General features: G+C 45.0%; 1 protein-coding gene across 1 annotated transcript in view; it reads right to left on the bottom strand.

Moving 5' to 3' along the window:
- ITGA9 (integrin subunit alpha 9) overlaps positions 1–16068 on the bottom strand; it is a 343148-nt gene that overhangs the window by 35812 nt on the left and 291268 nt on the right. The window contains exons 24-25 of the mRNA XM_020285519.2: positions 2257–2382; positions 34–153 (exon numbers count right to left, since the gene is read on the bottom strand). Of these exons, the coding sequence (XP_020141108.2) occupies positions 34–153; positions 2257–2382 (246 nt within the window). The remainder of the gene's footprint in view (positions 1–33; positions 154–2256; positions 2383–16068) is intronic.

The raw sequence follows: 16068 nt of genomic DNA, 5'->3' as shown, positions 1-16068 counted from the left end.
TGCACGCTGAGGATACAGTTCCTTAGGTCTTACCTTCTTGAGTATTTCTGTGTTCAGCAGCATGTAAATGTCTATAGTACGACTTTCTTCTTTAGCAAGAGCACTAAGGTTACAGTGCATTGTTAGGCAAGAAATTCCTGGTTTTTCACAGTCCTTAGAAGAAAAAGCAGAGAATTGTCAAATGGTATTAAGAAGAAAGACAAATCTACAGCAATTTGTAGAGCAGCAGGGCTCCATGAGCTTCTATCTATTCTGGTGACTAAGGCAATTCCAGGCAGAGGAAAGCCACAGGGAGGTGCAATCGCTCTTTCTCACCACCAGAGGGCATTCGAGGGATTTCCCCACCTGGCGGGCACCAAAGCCTGCCTTCAAGTCAAGGGACACTGGGAGAAAGGAGCTCCCTGTTTTTTCCCACCAAAAAATTGGATTTCACAAGGAGAAATAATTGCTTTAAAAAAAAAACACATTTACATTCTGTATTCTGAAAGCATTCTTACGAGCCTGAACATAAGACACATCTCCTACGTTATGTAATTTCTGCTGGTGCAGTGGCAAATACACTCTCATGCCCATTTTTAGGTAGGGCAAATCACAGCGGTAAGAAGTCACGTGACTGTTGCTCAAGAAAACACGTAAGTTATGATAGGAATGTAAATTCCAAATTTAAGTTACAAATCAGGGATTTTTTTCTTTTGTAATGTAGAATCCAAAATATATGTGTGTGTGTGTGTGTGTGTGTACACACATACACACATCTTTGTGATGTTTCACGTGTAGGGTAAAATTTTCAGCCAGACACAGAGTCATAATTATCAAACAACAGATGTCACCATATCTAACAATTCTAAGGGCTTTTAAAATTAGATGTATTATCCTTACTATGTATGTGAAAAAAAACCTCACTGATTCAAGTGGCAAGCAGTCACACTTCTCTACGGGAGAAGAGTGTGAGGAAGGAAATGACACACATGAGATGTGCCTGGGCTGGAATGAGGAGCTAAAGAAATATAGCCAAAGATCTAGAGAAAATAGACTTTAGAAAAGTATTAGAATTCCATCTTCAATACCTTCACTTTTAAAACAAATACAGTAAATAGAACAAATCCAAAGTATACATCTTTATAAATTTTTACATATGTTTATACCTGAAGAACCACAACCCTAAAATGTAGAATATTTCCAGCTCCTGGGCAGGTTCCCTCATGCCCCACTATATCAGCATTCCTCCAAAAGTAGCCACTATCCTGACCTCCATCACCACTGATTAGTTTTTGCTATGTCTAAGCTTCTTATAAGTGAAATATTATAATATGTGACCTTTTTTCTCTAGCTTCTTTCACTTAATATTATGTCTGTGAGATTCACTCATGTTGCGTTAACAGTAGTTTGTTACTTTTTAGCAGTAGTTTGTCACTTTTCATTGCTATGTAATATTCCACAATTGTTTACTCATTCTCCTGTTCATGGATATTTGGATTGTTACCAGATTTTAGCTATTATAGTATTGCTGTGAACATTCTTGCCCATGTCTTTTGGGACACACGAGCACTCATTTTTCTTGGGGAAATATCCCGGAGTGGAATGGCTGGGTCACAGGATACATATATGTTTTGTTTTAGTAGATATTGCCAAACAGTTTTCCAAAGTGCTTATACAAGAATCATCATCCTTATTTAGACTCATACTAGTTGGAGAAATATTTGACTTCGCACTTTTGCCAGGCAATAGAATTTGGAATGTAAATTTAGCACTTTGAGACTGGGCACAGTGGCTCATGCCTGAAATCCTAGCACTCTGAGAGGCAAGGCAGGAGGATTGTTTGAGGTCAGGAGATTGAGACCAGCATGAGCAAAAGCGAGACCCAGTCTCTAACAAAAATAGAAAAAATTAGCCAGGCGCAATGGCACACACCTATAGTCCCCGCTACTTAGGAGGCTGAGGAAGGAGGATCGCTTGAGCCCAGGAGTTTGAGGTTGCAGTGAGCTATGATGATGCCACTACTTTCTACCCAGGGTGACAGAGTGAGACTCCGTCTCAAAAAAAAAAAAAAAAAATTAGCACTTTGATTGAAACCTCAGACTGAAAACTATGAGTACTATGAGTTGACCACAGTCTTTGTGCCTTTATAATAAGCCAATTGATTAAAACCAGATTTGGGAAATATTAAATATCAAATAGAAAACTGGCTTCTAATCTCAGACTTGTCTTCCTAGTGAGGACCACCCGTGTTACCCCAGCCACTAAGCAAATCCTTACCAAGACTTTTCTTCCAGACTTTGTGAAGAAAGCAAATATTGTGTGGAAGATATTTTCTTGTTCTTGAGGGATGATGCAGGGAGTTGGGTTTTTCTGGAAAGAGCAGTTTCCCTTCTCTTGGCCCACCTGAAAATGAAGAGAGGCCTGTCAGAGTGGTCAGTCCCGAGAATGGATCATGATCCCAGGGTCCCTTAGGGTCAAGGCAGTAGCGGTAGAGCTCGAATACACATTTCCCCCTCATCCATTCTCCAGTGGACAACAGTGGCTGAAAGGCTGAAAGGGGAGTTATAGCATCAACAGGGCCACATAATAGAAAGTGTGGATCTTAAGACCCTAAATAATTAAGATGAGACGGCACACAACATGGAAATGGGATGCGACTAGGAAATGGTAAGGCTTAAGGAACAAAATAAAGCTTACATTCCATGTTTCCATTTACAAACATGCTTATGGCAACTCTTGTCTGGATTAGGAAAATGAGACTCCAGTCACTTGCCAACACTCGTAGAGTCAAGAACCCAGGTCTTCTGAGACCAAGCCTTATGGGTGATCTACTGCCAGAGGTTTTCAAACTATTCCATGGAGCCCCCAGGGTGCAGTAAAACCCCTCAGGCGTCCTCCCAGAGAGACAGAACTGGCAGCCCAGGGTCCAAGCGGAGCTTCAACCACATATGATGGCATATAAAAACCAGGGTTCTGCTACCAAAGAAATAGCTGAACCACCACTGCACTGAGCCAGACAGGACCTTCTATGCCCAAGGGGCTACTGGTGAGTTATCTGATTTTGCTTCTGACAGCAATGGCAACGGTGCTGAGCAACGCCAACATTAACAACAAAACAGTGTGTAGCCTTTCAAGCTGGTTTTCTTAAGAACGGCACTCTTTTTGATGCCTACCAGGGGTCCTCAAACTTTTTAAACAGGGGGCCAGTTCACTGTCCCTCAGACCGTGGGAGAGTGCACACTGTGGGCCCGGGACGAGTCGGCTGCTAAGCAGGACAGGCAGTGGCGGCAAAAACACCTGGAGGGCCAGATAAATGTGCTAGGCAGCCCGCATGTGGCCCGTGGGCCACAGTTTGAGGACGCCTGGCCTAAACTAAGGAACTGTTGAAAAAACTAAATCTTTCTGTATCATCATATCACATTGGTTGTAGGTGAAAACTGGACAGAATGTGAGGTAAGACCAGAAAATAATTTGTAATTCATAATTTGGTGGGTTTATAATCTCATCGCTAACCAGAATCATCTGTTTCTTTAATGCCCTTGAATAAAATATAGTGTATTTGAATATATTCAAGAATGTTTCAACTTTTCATTTGTGGTAGAGAGCAAGGTTTAAAGTTTTTACATGAAACTTCCAACTTAAGCTAATACTACTAATCTTTTAACTATAAAACAAGACCACTGAAATATGCTCAATTAATCTCTATTTTATCTTTGATCTGAACACATTTCAGTATTAACTGTACATGTCTGAAGATGATGATGGTTTAGTTCCTCAAATTAACTAGCAGAAAAGAGAATATTGCCTTTAAAAGTTTCTCATAGTTTGGGACTTATTGTCCTTTAAAAGTCTCTCATAATTTCAGATTTTCTCAATTACTTTATTTGAACTACAAAATTTGGGGAAAACAGTCTAGCCTGAAATGGTCTCAATCAACATTGGTTTTGGATGATTTTAAAGGTCACTAAAGGGAAGTTATGGAAACGAGGCAATGAGCTTTAATGTATATTTGGTGATTATTCCCTGGGTGCAATTGTTGAAAGTTGTGATAAATATTTGAAAGCTCATTTTGGAAAGCAATACATAGGTTGATTATGTGGTGAAGAACATGAATATTCAATTGTAAGAAAAATGAGAAAAACAACTGACATAATGTTATGCAAATGGGTATTTGTATATTGCAATAAAATTTCAGCATCAAATAGCATCAAACATTCATTTACAAAAAGTTTTGCATCTCATATAAACCAGACAAACTGAAGATGATATATTCTAGAAAATTACTGACTAAAAAGAATGGCTTAGTAATGATACACAATGATCTCAAAAGATACATATTTGAATAAAGTTATTTCATGAAAGGTGAGAATGAAAAGAGAGTAATATGATAAATATATTCTTATGTGATTTTAGGTATGTAACTGCATGATTACGTTAAATATTATAAGTAGAGAGTTGACTATTTAATTCATTTGCCTAACTTTTTATTGAGGTAAAATTCACATTCACTAAAATGCATAGATTTTTAAGGATTTGACTGATGAATTCTGATAAATGAAATCACCTAGTAACAACCCCCCACCCCCCATGAAAGTACAGCACACATCCATCACTCTAGAAAGTTCCCTCCTGCTCCTTTCTAGTCAATTCCCAACCCCCACCTCAAATGCAACCACAGTTCTGATTCCTAGTAAGTTGGCAAAAAAAAAAAAAAAAAAAAAAATTTGTTAAATTACCTCATTAGGAAAATAGGAGATGTGCTATTTGTGGCTTACTCTGTATTTAGGCATATATATAGTATATTGCAGATGGAAGACATTTATGTTCACTGGGCATTTGAGAGTAAGAATGTGATACTCATGCTCTTAATTCCCATCATCTTTTCACTCTGAAGCGTGGGGGTCTCCACATCCCCCGTTTGTCTTCTGGAGTGGACATCTGCTGACAGGCCACTGGAAAATGATCTTCTCCAGCCGTGTGGCACGCACGTTTCTGTTAAGATGACCAGGCCTGGCCACCCAAACACATTCGGTCTGGGTTTAGAGAAACAGAAACTCCGAGTCTTGCAGGACACGTGCATCCCTAATTAAAATCAAGGGTGGGGGCAGAGTTCTTCCTTGCTCTGCGACTTGGGGCTTCAGGTTTCCAGGCAGGGAGAGGAAGCTCGGAAGCAGAGCCCCCGCCCAGCCGGCTTCACGCGTGTGCTCCCGGTGTGAGGAGCTTGCGCCGTCATCTGGCCACAAGACGCCCACAGAGAGAAGTGCAGGGGGCTGCGAATGGCAGGGTCAGGGCCTCAGTGTCAGCCCCGAGGGCCGCAGTCGTGGCTCTGAACTTAGTTTTCCTCTTCCACTGGGAGCTTCTGGGGTGGCCCGTGAACAGGGTAATGACGATGATGTGATGTGATGCGATATGACACTTAATCTGCCCCCAGTGGAATTTGAAGGAGGCAAGTGGAGACTGAGTCGGTAGTGAATGAAAATCTTGGCCAGTTGTGCTCCCGATTGTGGTTACATGGGAACCACTTCAATCGGGGAAAGCAACGTTTTTCTGGGAGGTTCAGGGTGGTCCCCTTTCAAAGGGAGACTGAAGGTTGCTGGTGCTGCAGGATCCTGTCATAGAGGCTCCCTTGGCTAAAACTCAGCAACTCAGGGCCTGGCCAGGGTCATAGGAAGTGGGGGGGGGGCTCTTCTGTGTGTGCTGCATAGATATGAACGTGACAGCCACAGTAATAACAGCTGACGCTTAGACAGCCCTTGCTGTGGGCCAGGCTCTCGGTGCATTTCATGTACTATCATTCGGTCCTCACAACAAGCCCCTGAGGCAGGTGCTCTTACTATTCCCATTTTACAGATGGAGAAACTGAGAGGCAAGGGGAAATCAGATGACCACCGGAGGTCCCCCAGCTAGCAGGCCACGGAGCAGGGTCAGGACACAGCCTCCAGGTCCAGAGATGTGCTGACAACCACTTCCCCACACTGCCTCTCAGGCAGAGGCTGAGGACGGGGCTGGGGAGGGAATCACGGGAGAGAGTCACGGGAGAGGGAGTCACGGGAGGGAAAGCATGCCTTTCTCTTCCTACCTTCATCAAAGGGAAGGAAACACTAGCTTGGAAGCCCGCAAATCGAGGAGTCCTCCAGCCTGACCCATGTCTGCCACTGTGGCAAAAAATCGACTCCCACCCAGGCTCTGGGAGGTAATGGTGCCTGCTGGCCGGGAGGCCAGGCTGTTCTGTGCCATCTTGTGGGCTGGAAGGAAACATTTTCATTTGGCCAGGAAACTGGCCAACATTTTCATTCAGTGTTGTTTCTGGAAGACAGCTCTGAGATCACATGGTCCCATGGCCTCAGCTGACAGATAAGGAACCGAGTTCAGAGACTTGTCCAAGGTCACGTGGCTGGCCGGTGGCAATGCCAGCACCCCGTGAAGGAGTTCTGTGCACAGGTGCTCTTACGAACACTCAACGGTGTTGAGGCCTAGCTCTGCCTCCTAACAGTTGCGCCAATACAGGTCTCTGGGGCCTCAGTTTTCTCATTTATAAAATTAGGATGTTGGCCTACGTGGTCACCAATGTTGTCCTCAGTTGCTAATTCCATACCACATGGGCTACCGAGTATTTTCATTAGAGCATGGGGTCTCCTAATCTCATTAGGCAGATAAGCAATTACTGACTACCCAGCCCTCACAACTTGGTTTCATTTATTTTTGTTGAGACAGAGTCTCACTCTGTTGCCCCAGGTTGAAGTGCTGTGGCATCGGCCTAGCTCACAGCAACCTCAAACTCCTGGGCTCGAGTGATCCTCCTGCCTCAGCCTCCCGAGTAGCTGGGACTACAGGCATGCACCACCATTTTTTCTATACATTTTTTCTATACATTTTTAGCTGGCCAATTAATTTCTTTCTATTTTTAGCAGAGATGGGGTCTCGCTCTTGCTCAGGCTGGTTTCGAACTCCTGAGCTTGAGCGATCCTCCCGCCTCGGCCTCCCAGAGTGTTAGGATTACAGGTGTGGGCCACCACGCAGGGCCACAACTTGGTTTTAAATGCCCTCTTTGCTCAAAGTCAAGGGGAAGTAATGCTTTCTTCACGTGCTGCAGACAACCCAAGCACTACCCAGCCCGCGTCCAACAGTGCTGTTTCCTTGGCTGGCCAAGGGCTCTAGCCATTGCCCCCTGCTCGTCTTGGCCCACTCACTCCTCAGGGACTACCACGCTGTCTGGGTCTAAATGCCTCTTGTGACACAGCAGCTCATCTCCCTGGACCTCTGGGAGCTGGACAAAGTCCATGGCTGTTGGGATTTGAACGAAAGGACTTTACCAGGCATACAAATGAGGACAAGAGGATGCGGGACACGGTGTCGAGGCTGAGCTTCGCCAAGGCAGCCATTGCTGGTTTCCTGTTGGCACCGTCCTTCCCACTACCCCGACCCCAAAGAAAATATTGTGCAAGTTGAAACCAAGAGGTGGTGGTGATCTGGGAAACTGTCAGGAGCCCTGGGTGTGGGAGCCCAAGGAGTGGGCATCCCTTGGGGGCAGAGCCTGGGTCAGCCGCGGTCAAGGGAGTCTTTGTGGTCAGAAGCGGCCACAGTTCCAGGCCTGTTAGAGGACGAAATGTCCCAGCTCGCTCTAGGAGGTCTGGCCAGACCTCACTTCATGAAATACTGGGTCTGAGGCATGGATCGGGGCTGATTCCATGGTTATGATGCTGAAAAACAGAGTCTACCCTTTGCTGAACACGTTAGCGTCATCTGCCACCAGGCGGAAGAAAGACATCTTTTGCTACGGACTCCCCAGGCTGAGGTGGTGATAAAAGGGGGTGGAGGAAACAGGGCATTTCCATGTTGTAGGCTCAGGGGAGGGAACTCCATCCGGCACGTCTAAGAGTAGTTTGCTGACCTAGAGCAATATCAAGGACACAGGTCTCCCCCAGGGCCACAGATCAGAGCAGCCCTAATACAGTCCCTTGTCCCTGGGCCTGAAAACAGGAGAGGCAGAAAAGTCCACTGATCTTTTCCCTAAATCTCATGTCCCAAGCACATCACTCCGGGAACCAGTTCTTGTTGCTTGCGGTCCCATCTCTAGACTGAGTTCAGACATAAGTGGGAATATTAATTAGGTGCTTTCCCAAGAGCCGTGGCCTACATTGAATCCTTAAACCTATGTGCGATGGGCTCTACTGCCAGGAGGGTGACCATATGATTTATTGTCCAAACTGGGACACTTTTGAGAGTGAAGTTGGGGTGTCACCCAGACAGAGACATTTATCAGGGATGTGCCAGGTAAACTGTGGCATCTGGTCTCCTTAATTTTCACCCCCATTTTACAGATGAGAAAACTGAGGCCCAGAGAGCTTAAGTAAGCTATCGCGTACCTGTAAACTGAATGTGCGAGAAGCACATCTGCAAAGTCCCCACCAGGATGCTCCCTGCCCCATTCCATCTTCCTTGCACCCAGGCTACACAGCTGCTGTTCCACATGCTGAGGCCCAAACACACCCTGACCACCATCCACTGCTTATCCATTCGCAGCCCCTCAGAACACAGCTCCTGCTGTGATTATAAAACTTGTCAACAAATTTCTCCCTCCACCAGGAAGTCAGCCCCAGCACGATCTGACTCAGAGGAGGTGACACTTCAGGTGGATCTTGAAGGATAAAGAAAACTTCTAGAGAGTTAATGGAGGATGGGGAAGGGAATTCCAGGCAGAAGGGAACAGCATGTGCAAAAGCATAGTGGTGCAAATAGTAGAGTTGACTCTACTAGAGAGACTAGGAGCTCTACAGGAGCCGAGCAGTGGATGAACGTTGGGTAGTAGTGGTCAGAAATGAGGCAGGAGAAGTGGGCCTGGACATGGAGGAGGGCGTTGTAGAGGTGGGGGTGGTGACCCCAAAGGTTGTGGGAGCCAGGGAAGGCTCTGAAGCAGGAGAACGTGTGATCTGGGCCATGTGGATTAACATGTGGCATTCTTAGTATGTTTTTAACAGGCTGAAGCATACATGTCTCCTTTCTACCAGTATCAGCCCCATCTCTTGACCACACTCCAGCTGGCTGGGGTCCCAGGGAGGGGGAGGGTCACCGAAGTGTCCTTGGCTTGATACCCCTTGAAGCAGTGCGCAGCCAATAAAAGGGAGACGGAAGATTAATTAGCAGAGGAACAAACTCAATGACAGCTGCACTCCCCATGAGCCATGCATGGAGTCATCACCAATGTGGTTTTGGGGTAGAAAAAACTAAAAGCTATGATCTAAAAGCTGTGTTTGTTGAATTGACTTGGATTAAAGAGGGCATCGGTTCATTTCTGAATAACATGTGTTTCATGTTAACTCACATTTCTGTGTTAATCGTTGACTTTATGTTCTCTGTTACATCCCTGGGCCACTTTGCCATATCATGTTACACCAATCACAGCTGATGGCAACTGGGTAAACATGGCCCGGCCCCGACCGACCGCCTGCCTCTCTGAAGTCACACACTCAAAACCCAGAGAATGTTTTGCATGCCTACTTTGCTAATTCAATTACCTATCGCCTACTCTGAGAACGAAGGTACAAGAAGACAGTAAGTCCCTATTCTGCCATGGGAGGCTGAACATTTACCATGTTGGCTGTGGTGATGCTAATTTTAGGACTTGAAGTTTTTAAATAAAAATAGTACTTAGCAGTGACTGAGAAACGATACCAACTGGTTAATGAGGCCTCCTTAAGATGTCTAGTTTTAGAAAGATAAATGAGATAGCTTCATGTTATCCAGTCAGCAAAATGCAAACCGTGATTCCCTGTTGCTTACAGTCTTGCAGAGCCCTTCAAATCATATCTGATGTTAAATCCCCATTGCTGTGATTTACTACTGTTTCTCGGTATTGACCAAAGAACGGTAAAAGATGACAATATTTTAATAGTAAATCCTAAGGCAAAGAGTTTCATGTATCACTACTCATTTCAAGTCTTGTAACAATACAGACCCAGAATAACCTATAAGGGGTGGGTGCTTCTCCATCCATTTACTGATGACATTGTTTCAGCCCAAAAAAACATTGATAACCATTTTAGATAGTTCATTATTATGAATATGCCTAACTCCAAGTTACAAATGTATCTGAAATGTGGAGAACACAATTGTGTGTGTGTGTGCACCACACCATTTGAAGGTAATGAGAAGTTCTCAAAGGCATCCTATGGGAGTCCTTCTGAAAATCGATGGATTCCTTTGCTTTGTGAAAAGGGACCCCTTGCTTGGCGGTTTGGCAAGTTCTGATTTTCACCTTTATGCGTAGAGATTCCGAGGTATTTATACAAATACACAAAAATCCAAAGAGGAAAAACGCTGTGATGATCACAACAACCCGAGCTAAGTTAATACGAGGCTCTAGCTTTGGACAGTCCCCCCCCCCCCCAGCTTCACTACTCAAAGGAAGGGCCAAATGAAAAGCTCAAATAAAGAGTTCTGTTTTTGAACTGAAAAGGGTAAACAAAAGCACCTAACAGCCATCAACAATAACAGCCCACACCAGCCCTGCAGAGCTGGGGAGGGAGCAGGAGGAGCAAGAAGTCAAAGAATGACCCAGTGTCCTAATTCATTTTATACTTTAAAATAACTAGAAGAGTAGATATGGAATGTTCCCAATGCAAAGTAATGATAAATGTTGGAGGTGATGGATATCCCAATTACTCAGATTTGGTCATTACATATTATATGCTTATATCAAAATATCACATGTACCCATAAATATTTACAATGGTTAAGTATCCATAAAAATAAAAAATAAAAATATTAAAAAAATTTAAAAGTTACAAAAAAAAAAAAAAGAATGACCCGGTGTCATTTAATAACAGAAAGTAAAAGAGCATGACTTTAACTCCAGATGTCTTCTCTCTTTTCTAACTGGAAATTGTCTTCTAAGCAAAATACTTGCTTTCTCCAATCCCTTCCCCGTCCCTTAAGGCAATCATCACTGTGAAAAGTTGTACCGGGTCTGAAAAGGTCAGGGTGTTAGTGAAACCAAAACTGACACAGAAAATGAAGAGGCAAAGCCTCAAAACCAGTGTTCCGGAGAAAAGGAAAGCGTGATCTATTATTGTACAATTCTGATTTCTATATGAGCCTGCCATTATTTCAGGAGCACTTCTTGTGATAAGAGCCAATGAATTTTGTTTCTATCAGCTTTAGGGTATGGCTAATACAGTCCCCCATCTCCCCCACCACCTCCTCTGCGCGTTTCAGGCCAACGCGCCGGAACATCAAGAGTGCAGGACACCGCTAGGCTGCTCTGGGAAACAGAGGATGCCCTCAAGTTAATTGACACATAGTCAGAGAAGGAGAAGTCCCCCAGATGGGGCCCACTTCACAAGCATGGGGATGGCCTTTTACTGGAGTTCAAGTGATGCAGACGGGAAGTAGTTTCGGAGAGGCAGTGACACAAAAGAATTTCCAGATGCGGTCAGGGTCTCTTTCGCCAAAAAGCAAGACATAAGTATGTTATCTGAGCACTTGACGTGCATACCGAAAATGTTTTCCTTCCACAGATAATGAGATATTTTGGCAGCAGAACCGTCTGTTGATTTGGGTAATAAATGAGCCAGTAGCCCCCATGCGGGAAATAACACAGTCCTTGGAACGATACCAGTTTGTTTAAATTCCGGGTCTAGCTCTTGGACCCATCTCACAGTAAAGACTGAAGCTCAGATCCATCTACGTGAGAGGATGAAGTGGCACCCCATCGGTCCAAGGGTGTCTGAGCATTTACTGATGCATGGCTTTATTTTTATGAAAAGGTAACTAACAATCATTTTCTACATGCTGCGTGTCCTGTGTCGCCCTCTATCTTACCTCTTCCGCTGCATGTCTGAGGGTACAGACACCGGAGTAGGGAAAAGCGGAACCCAGAGGTCCTTCTCTAAGTCCAAAATTTCGAGATCGTGGGAGACCTGAAGCGCGCTTGGCGTCCCACGTTTAGATGATGAGAGAGAGGTAAGCGAAGTTGGCTCTCTGACGGCTGGGGATACAGTAATAATCACTTCTCGGTGTCTAACAATGTGGAAGCAGTTCCTTTTGGTTCAAAGAAACTTGGGGTGCACATCAGAAAAGCGTTGTCCTGTTTTTGTGCTTCCGAAGCGTACACAGTTGCGCCCCCCTCCCCCCTGCAGGTTAAATTAGAACCACGTGTTTCCCGGCAGTGGTCGATGAGCTCTGTTTATCCTCAGTGAGATTTCCTGTTATCGACTTGGGTAACAACCCATCACCCCGGCCGTGGCGGGGCTGGCGTCATGTTGCTTCTAAAGGAATGAAGGAAAGTAAACTGCACAATCACCAACTTTTAAGGCCTATTCATGTCGGAGGCCAGAAAACACCAGGCGCCTAAGCATGGGCATTCCAACCGGCCCACACGCTGGCAACGGAGCCTTAACGCTTCCAGATGTCCCAGGCCCCTTGATAAGGCCGGGCACTCTGGGTCAGCAGGGAGACAGCACTGCAGGCTTGATTTATTCCCTGTCCGCCAGGGTCAAAGGGCAGCCTCTGAACCACGCCGTGCACAGATAGCCTGGCCCGAAGCTCGTCCCCACCTTGCAGAGGGCGTGTTGTCGGGTGTCATTTGTGCACGGAAACACACGCCTTCCCCCTCTGGCCGAGCTCAAATTGACCATGAGCCCAGGAACGTAACTCTTGTTCCAGAATTCAATCATCCATCTCCCTTCTTTTAAGTGTTTGGCTTCTGTTGAGAAAAATTTTAAGGCAAACCTAATCCTGACCCATTTTAGGAACTTGACTATTCAGCTCACGGTCATACATGTGCAGAAGGAAGGAAAAGAAAAAAGAAATAGTTTGGGGCCACTGCTGAGATCAGCAGATGTGGGGGGGGGGGGAGAAAGAGAGGGAGGAGGAGGGAGGGGAGATGGGAAGCAGAGGGGGTAGGGAAGGGAATGTGTTTTCATAATATTTCTCACCACTGTTTGTGGAGGTTAAGTTTGCTCTTAGCAGCCTTTGTTTCTGATGAGTGATTCAACCTCTTACTTCAAAGTTTCACCTTCTTATTCTCACGTCGAAATGAAGGCAACCTCTGCTATGCGTTAAGGGAATTTGTCAAAACGCCTCTACTTGGAGGTTTCCAGCAAAGATGGAGGGTGTCCTGGAACCCCTCCCTAGAGTACACCGTCAGACGTTAGGTGATACTAACAGATTGGGAGCAGCCGTTCTTTTTTTTTTTTTTTTATCTGAGCACATACCATGGTCCAGGCTCCAAATGCTGGGGATACACGGCAAACAAGTCCATGGCCCTTACTCTTATAGTGTTTTTAATCTCGTGGAAGAAGACAGACAATCAAAATAGCGATTTCGGACAGTGACAAGTGCTATGAAGAAAATCACACACAGAGAAGAGGAAGAGAGAGTAATGGGGGGTTGCAACTTTAGGTAAGGTGGTCGGGGAAGGCTCGCTGGGAAGGTGGGCGCTGACCTGCATCATGAGAAGGAACCAGCTATGCAAAGATTTGAGGGGACAGAGTTCTCAGCAGGGGCCGGGGCAAAGGCTCTGAGGCAGGAGCATCTGGGAAGGCGTCTGAGAGGGCTTGAGGGAAGAGAGGAGGTGTGAACGGGGTCTTGATGCATGAGTGGGCTCTCCACAGTGAGAGGACAGGGAGGAGCCATGAGCAAGGTCTGGAGACCCAGGGAGGTGCATAGTGGGCGTGTTCTGCAGCCTTCCTGGCCAGGGGGAGGCTGGGAGCGGGGGACAATGTAGAAAATGGTCTGGAAAGGTGGCAGGGGGAGGTCACATAGACCTCATGGTTTTGGCCATTAAGATCTCCTTGTTGATCTTTTACTGAGGATCTCAGGGGTGTCTCTGAGTGTTACACAGAGAAAGTATTAGGGCTAGAAGATGGTGCAGAAATTATTAGGAGTAAAGTTCTCAGATGGTAAACCAGGTCCTCGCTGCCTGAGTGATAATGGTTTGTGATGAGGAGAGACTAAAGAGACATAGGGTTTGATGTTGGATTTTTATTTATGTAAAGACTATGGAGAGAGCAGTGAGGATGCCCCAGAATGGGAAAATGAAAATTAAAGGAATTGTAATGTTGTTTTGGAAGAGAAGAAGGAAGAATGATGAATAGCTCAACTTCTCTACAAGAGCAAATGAGGCAATTGTTTTTCATTTTAGCTAAGAAAAGTTTAGGGGGAAATCGGAGCATGAAGAATTGCAGATAGTCATAACAAGGGATTTGAGGGATACTAGAATGGCTTAACAAAAAGAACTTGCTGGAAACACAGTTCTGCTGTACTGGGGAGATGTCTCGATTATATTCTTCCCGAAGGTAGAGGGTCGGGTCATATAATCCCCTAAATCCACCGCAGGGCTGTAAATCCATCTCCTCCTGCAGAAGAGTTTCTAAGCCTTCAATCCTTGTTAGAAGGAATCTCTCACCCAGAGGGCTGGTTTGGTACAGAGTTAGCCCTCAAATTTCTGCAGAAAAAACTGAGGGTAAAGGAGGGGGAAAAAAGCAGCATGTGTTTATGATGGGGGAGAGTAACAGAGACTGAAAACTAAATGTGTGTTGTCCAATTTTTGTTTTGGGTTCTTTGCTGGGTTGTTTTAAAGTGCCAGGCCTGGCTTGTGTACAAGTCTAGTCTCGGTGTCCAGCAAGCCTGCTGCACGGGAGACTTCTTGTTGCAATTATCCCCCAAGCATAGCTAAGTCATAACACCCAGACTTTTCTGATGCGAAATGAGCCGGCTTTAAAAATCAGTGTCACTGTCAACTGCTGTTGCCAGTGAAATAAGTGATTCACACTGTGGGAGAAAACTGCCCCCCGCCCAGAGAGCGAATGCTAAAGAGCACACACAGAGAGACTTTTGGATGTCCAGGCTGACACCACACAGAGGCATCTTAGGGGCTGGCACTTCAAAGGACAGAAATCCAATAGGGCTAAATTCAAGGGGGAGAGAATTTTCAGGAAAGACGGACTGGGCAAGGCCTTCATATGCAAGGATCTCATTACAAATTCCCACAAGACAGCTTGGGTCCCCCCAGCCTGGATGCAGGTCTCCGTGAGGCCTTTCCTGCTCACTCTGTTTAAAATTACAACCTCTCCAGCTCCCTATTCCTGGGTTTCTTTACCTTTTCTCCATAGCATCTATCATTATGTCATATACTCCATGTTTTGCTTATACATCATTTGTCTTTCCCCACCAGAATGCAGGTTACACAAGGGATTGGAAATTATTATTTTTAGTCTGTTTTCCTCTCTGTAGTAACCCAGTGACTGGCATATGCTGGGTGCAAAGTACTTGTTGAATGAATGAACATGTGGATAAAAAGAATCCCCACAATAGCTCTGTGTGGCAAGACTATCACCATTTCACGGATGGGGAAATGGGAGTGCAGAGAGATTCATGCTACAGACGAGGGCTTCTCAAGTACTGACGTGCAAGGGAATCACCCAGGGATTCAGCAGGTCTGGGTGGAGCTTCAGATTCTGCATGTCCACCATTCTTACTTCTAGGTGATGCTAGTGCTGCCGGACAGCTACAGTCCAAAGTGATGGCGTGAGGCCTTGCGGGTGGCTGCACAGTCCAGTGGTCAAGAATGAATGGGCACTTGCCACCTACTTTGGCTGTCCCTTAACCCTCTGTGCCCCCATTTCCCCACCAAATTATTATGAAGATTAAGTGAATTTGTCCTGGTAAAGAACTTGATACAGTACCTCTATATTATACTTATTTGTAATAAGTTCTTAATAAAAATGTATTATTACTTTTTACCCTGAATCTAACAGCTCCCTCTCAGAATCCTAATGGACTACTAACTTATTTTCTACTGAACCAAAATAGGAAAAGCCTACATTTATGCTGAGAACCATGATAATCCACATATATTATAAAAAAGTTAGAAATTGCTGCTAGATATATTATGTACTTTGAGACAGTTTCATAAAGTGGGGAATTGTTGGTTTTCATATTTTAAATTTTGATAGTTAGCACCAAATTGCTTTTCATACCAGCAATATTCCAGAGTGTTCATTTCTCCTCATCTTAACTAGCAATGGATATTAACAATCTTTTAGATTTTTGACAGTTTAATGAAGAGAAAAACCTCATTGTGAGTTT

The sequence above is a fragment of the Microcebus murinus genome, chromosome 1, assembly GCF_040939455.1.
Source record: "Microcebus murinus isolate Inina chromosome 1, M.murinus_Inina_mat1.0, whole genome shotgun sequence".
Lineage (NCBI taxonomy): Eukaryota > Metazoa > Chordata > Mammalia > Primates > Cheirogaleidae > Microcebus > Microcebus murinus.
Note: the sequence above shows the minus strand (reverse complement) of the source record. Positions and strands in the feature narration are given on the sequence as shown.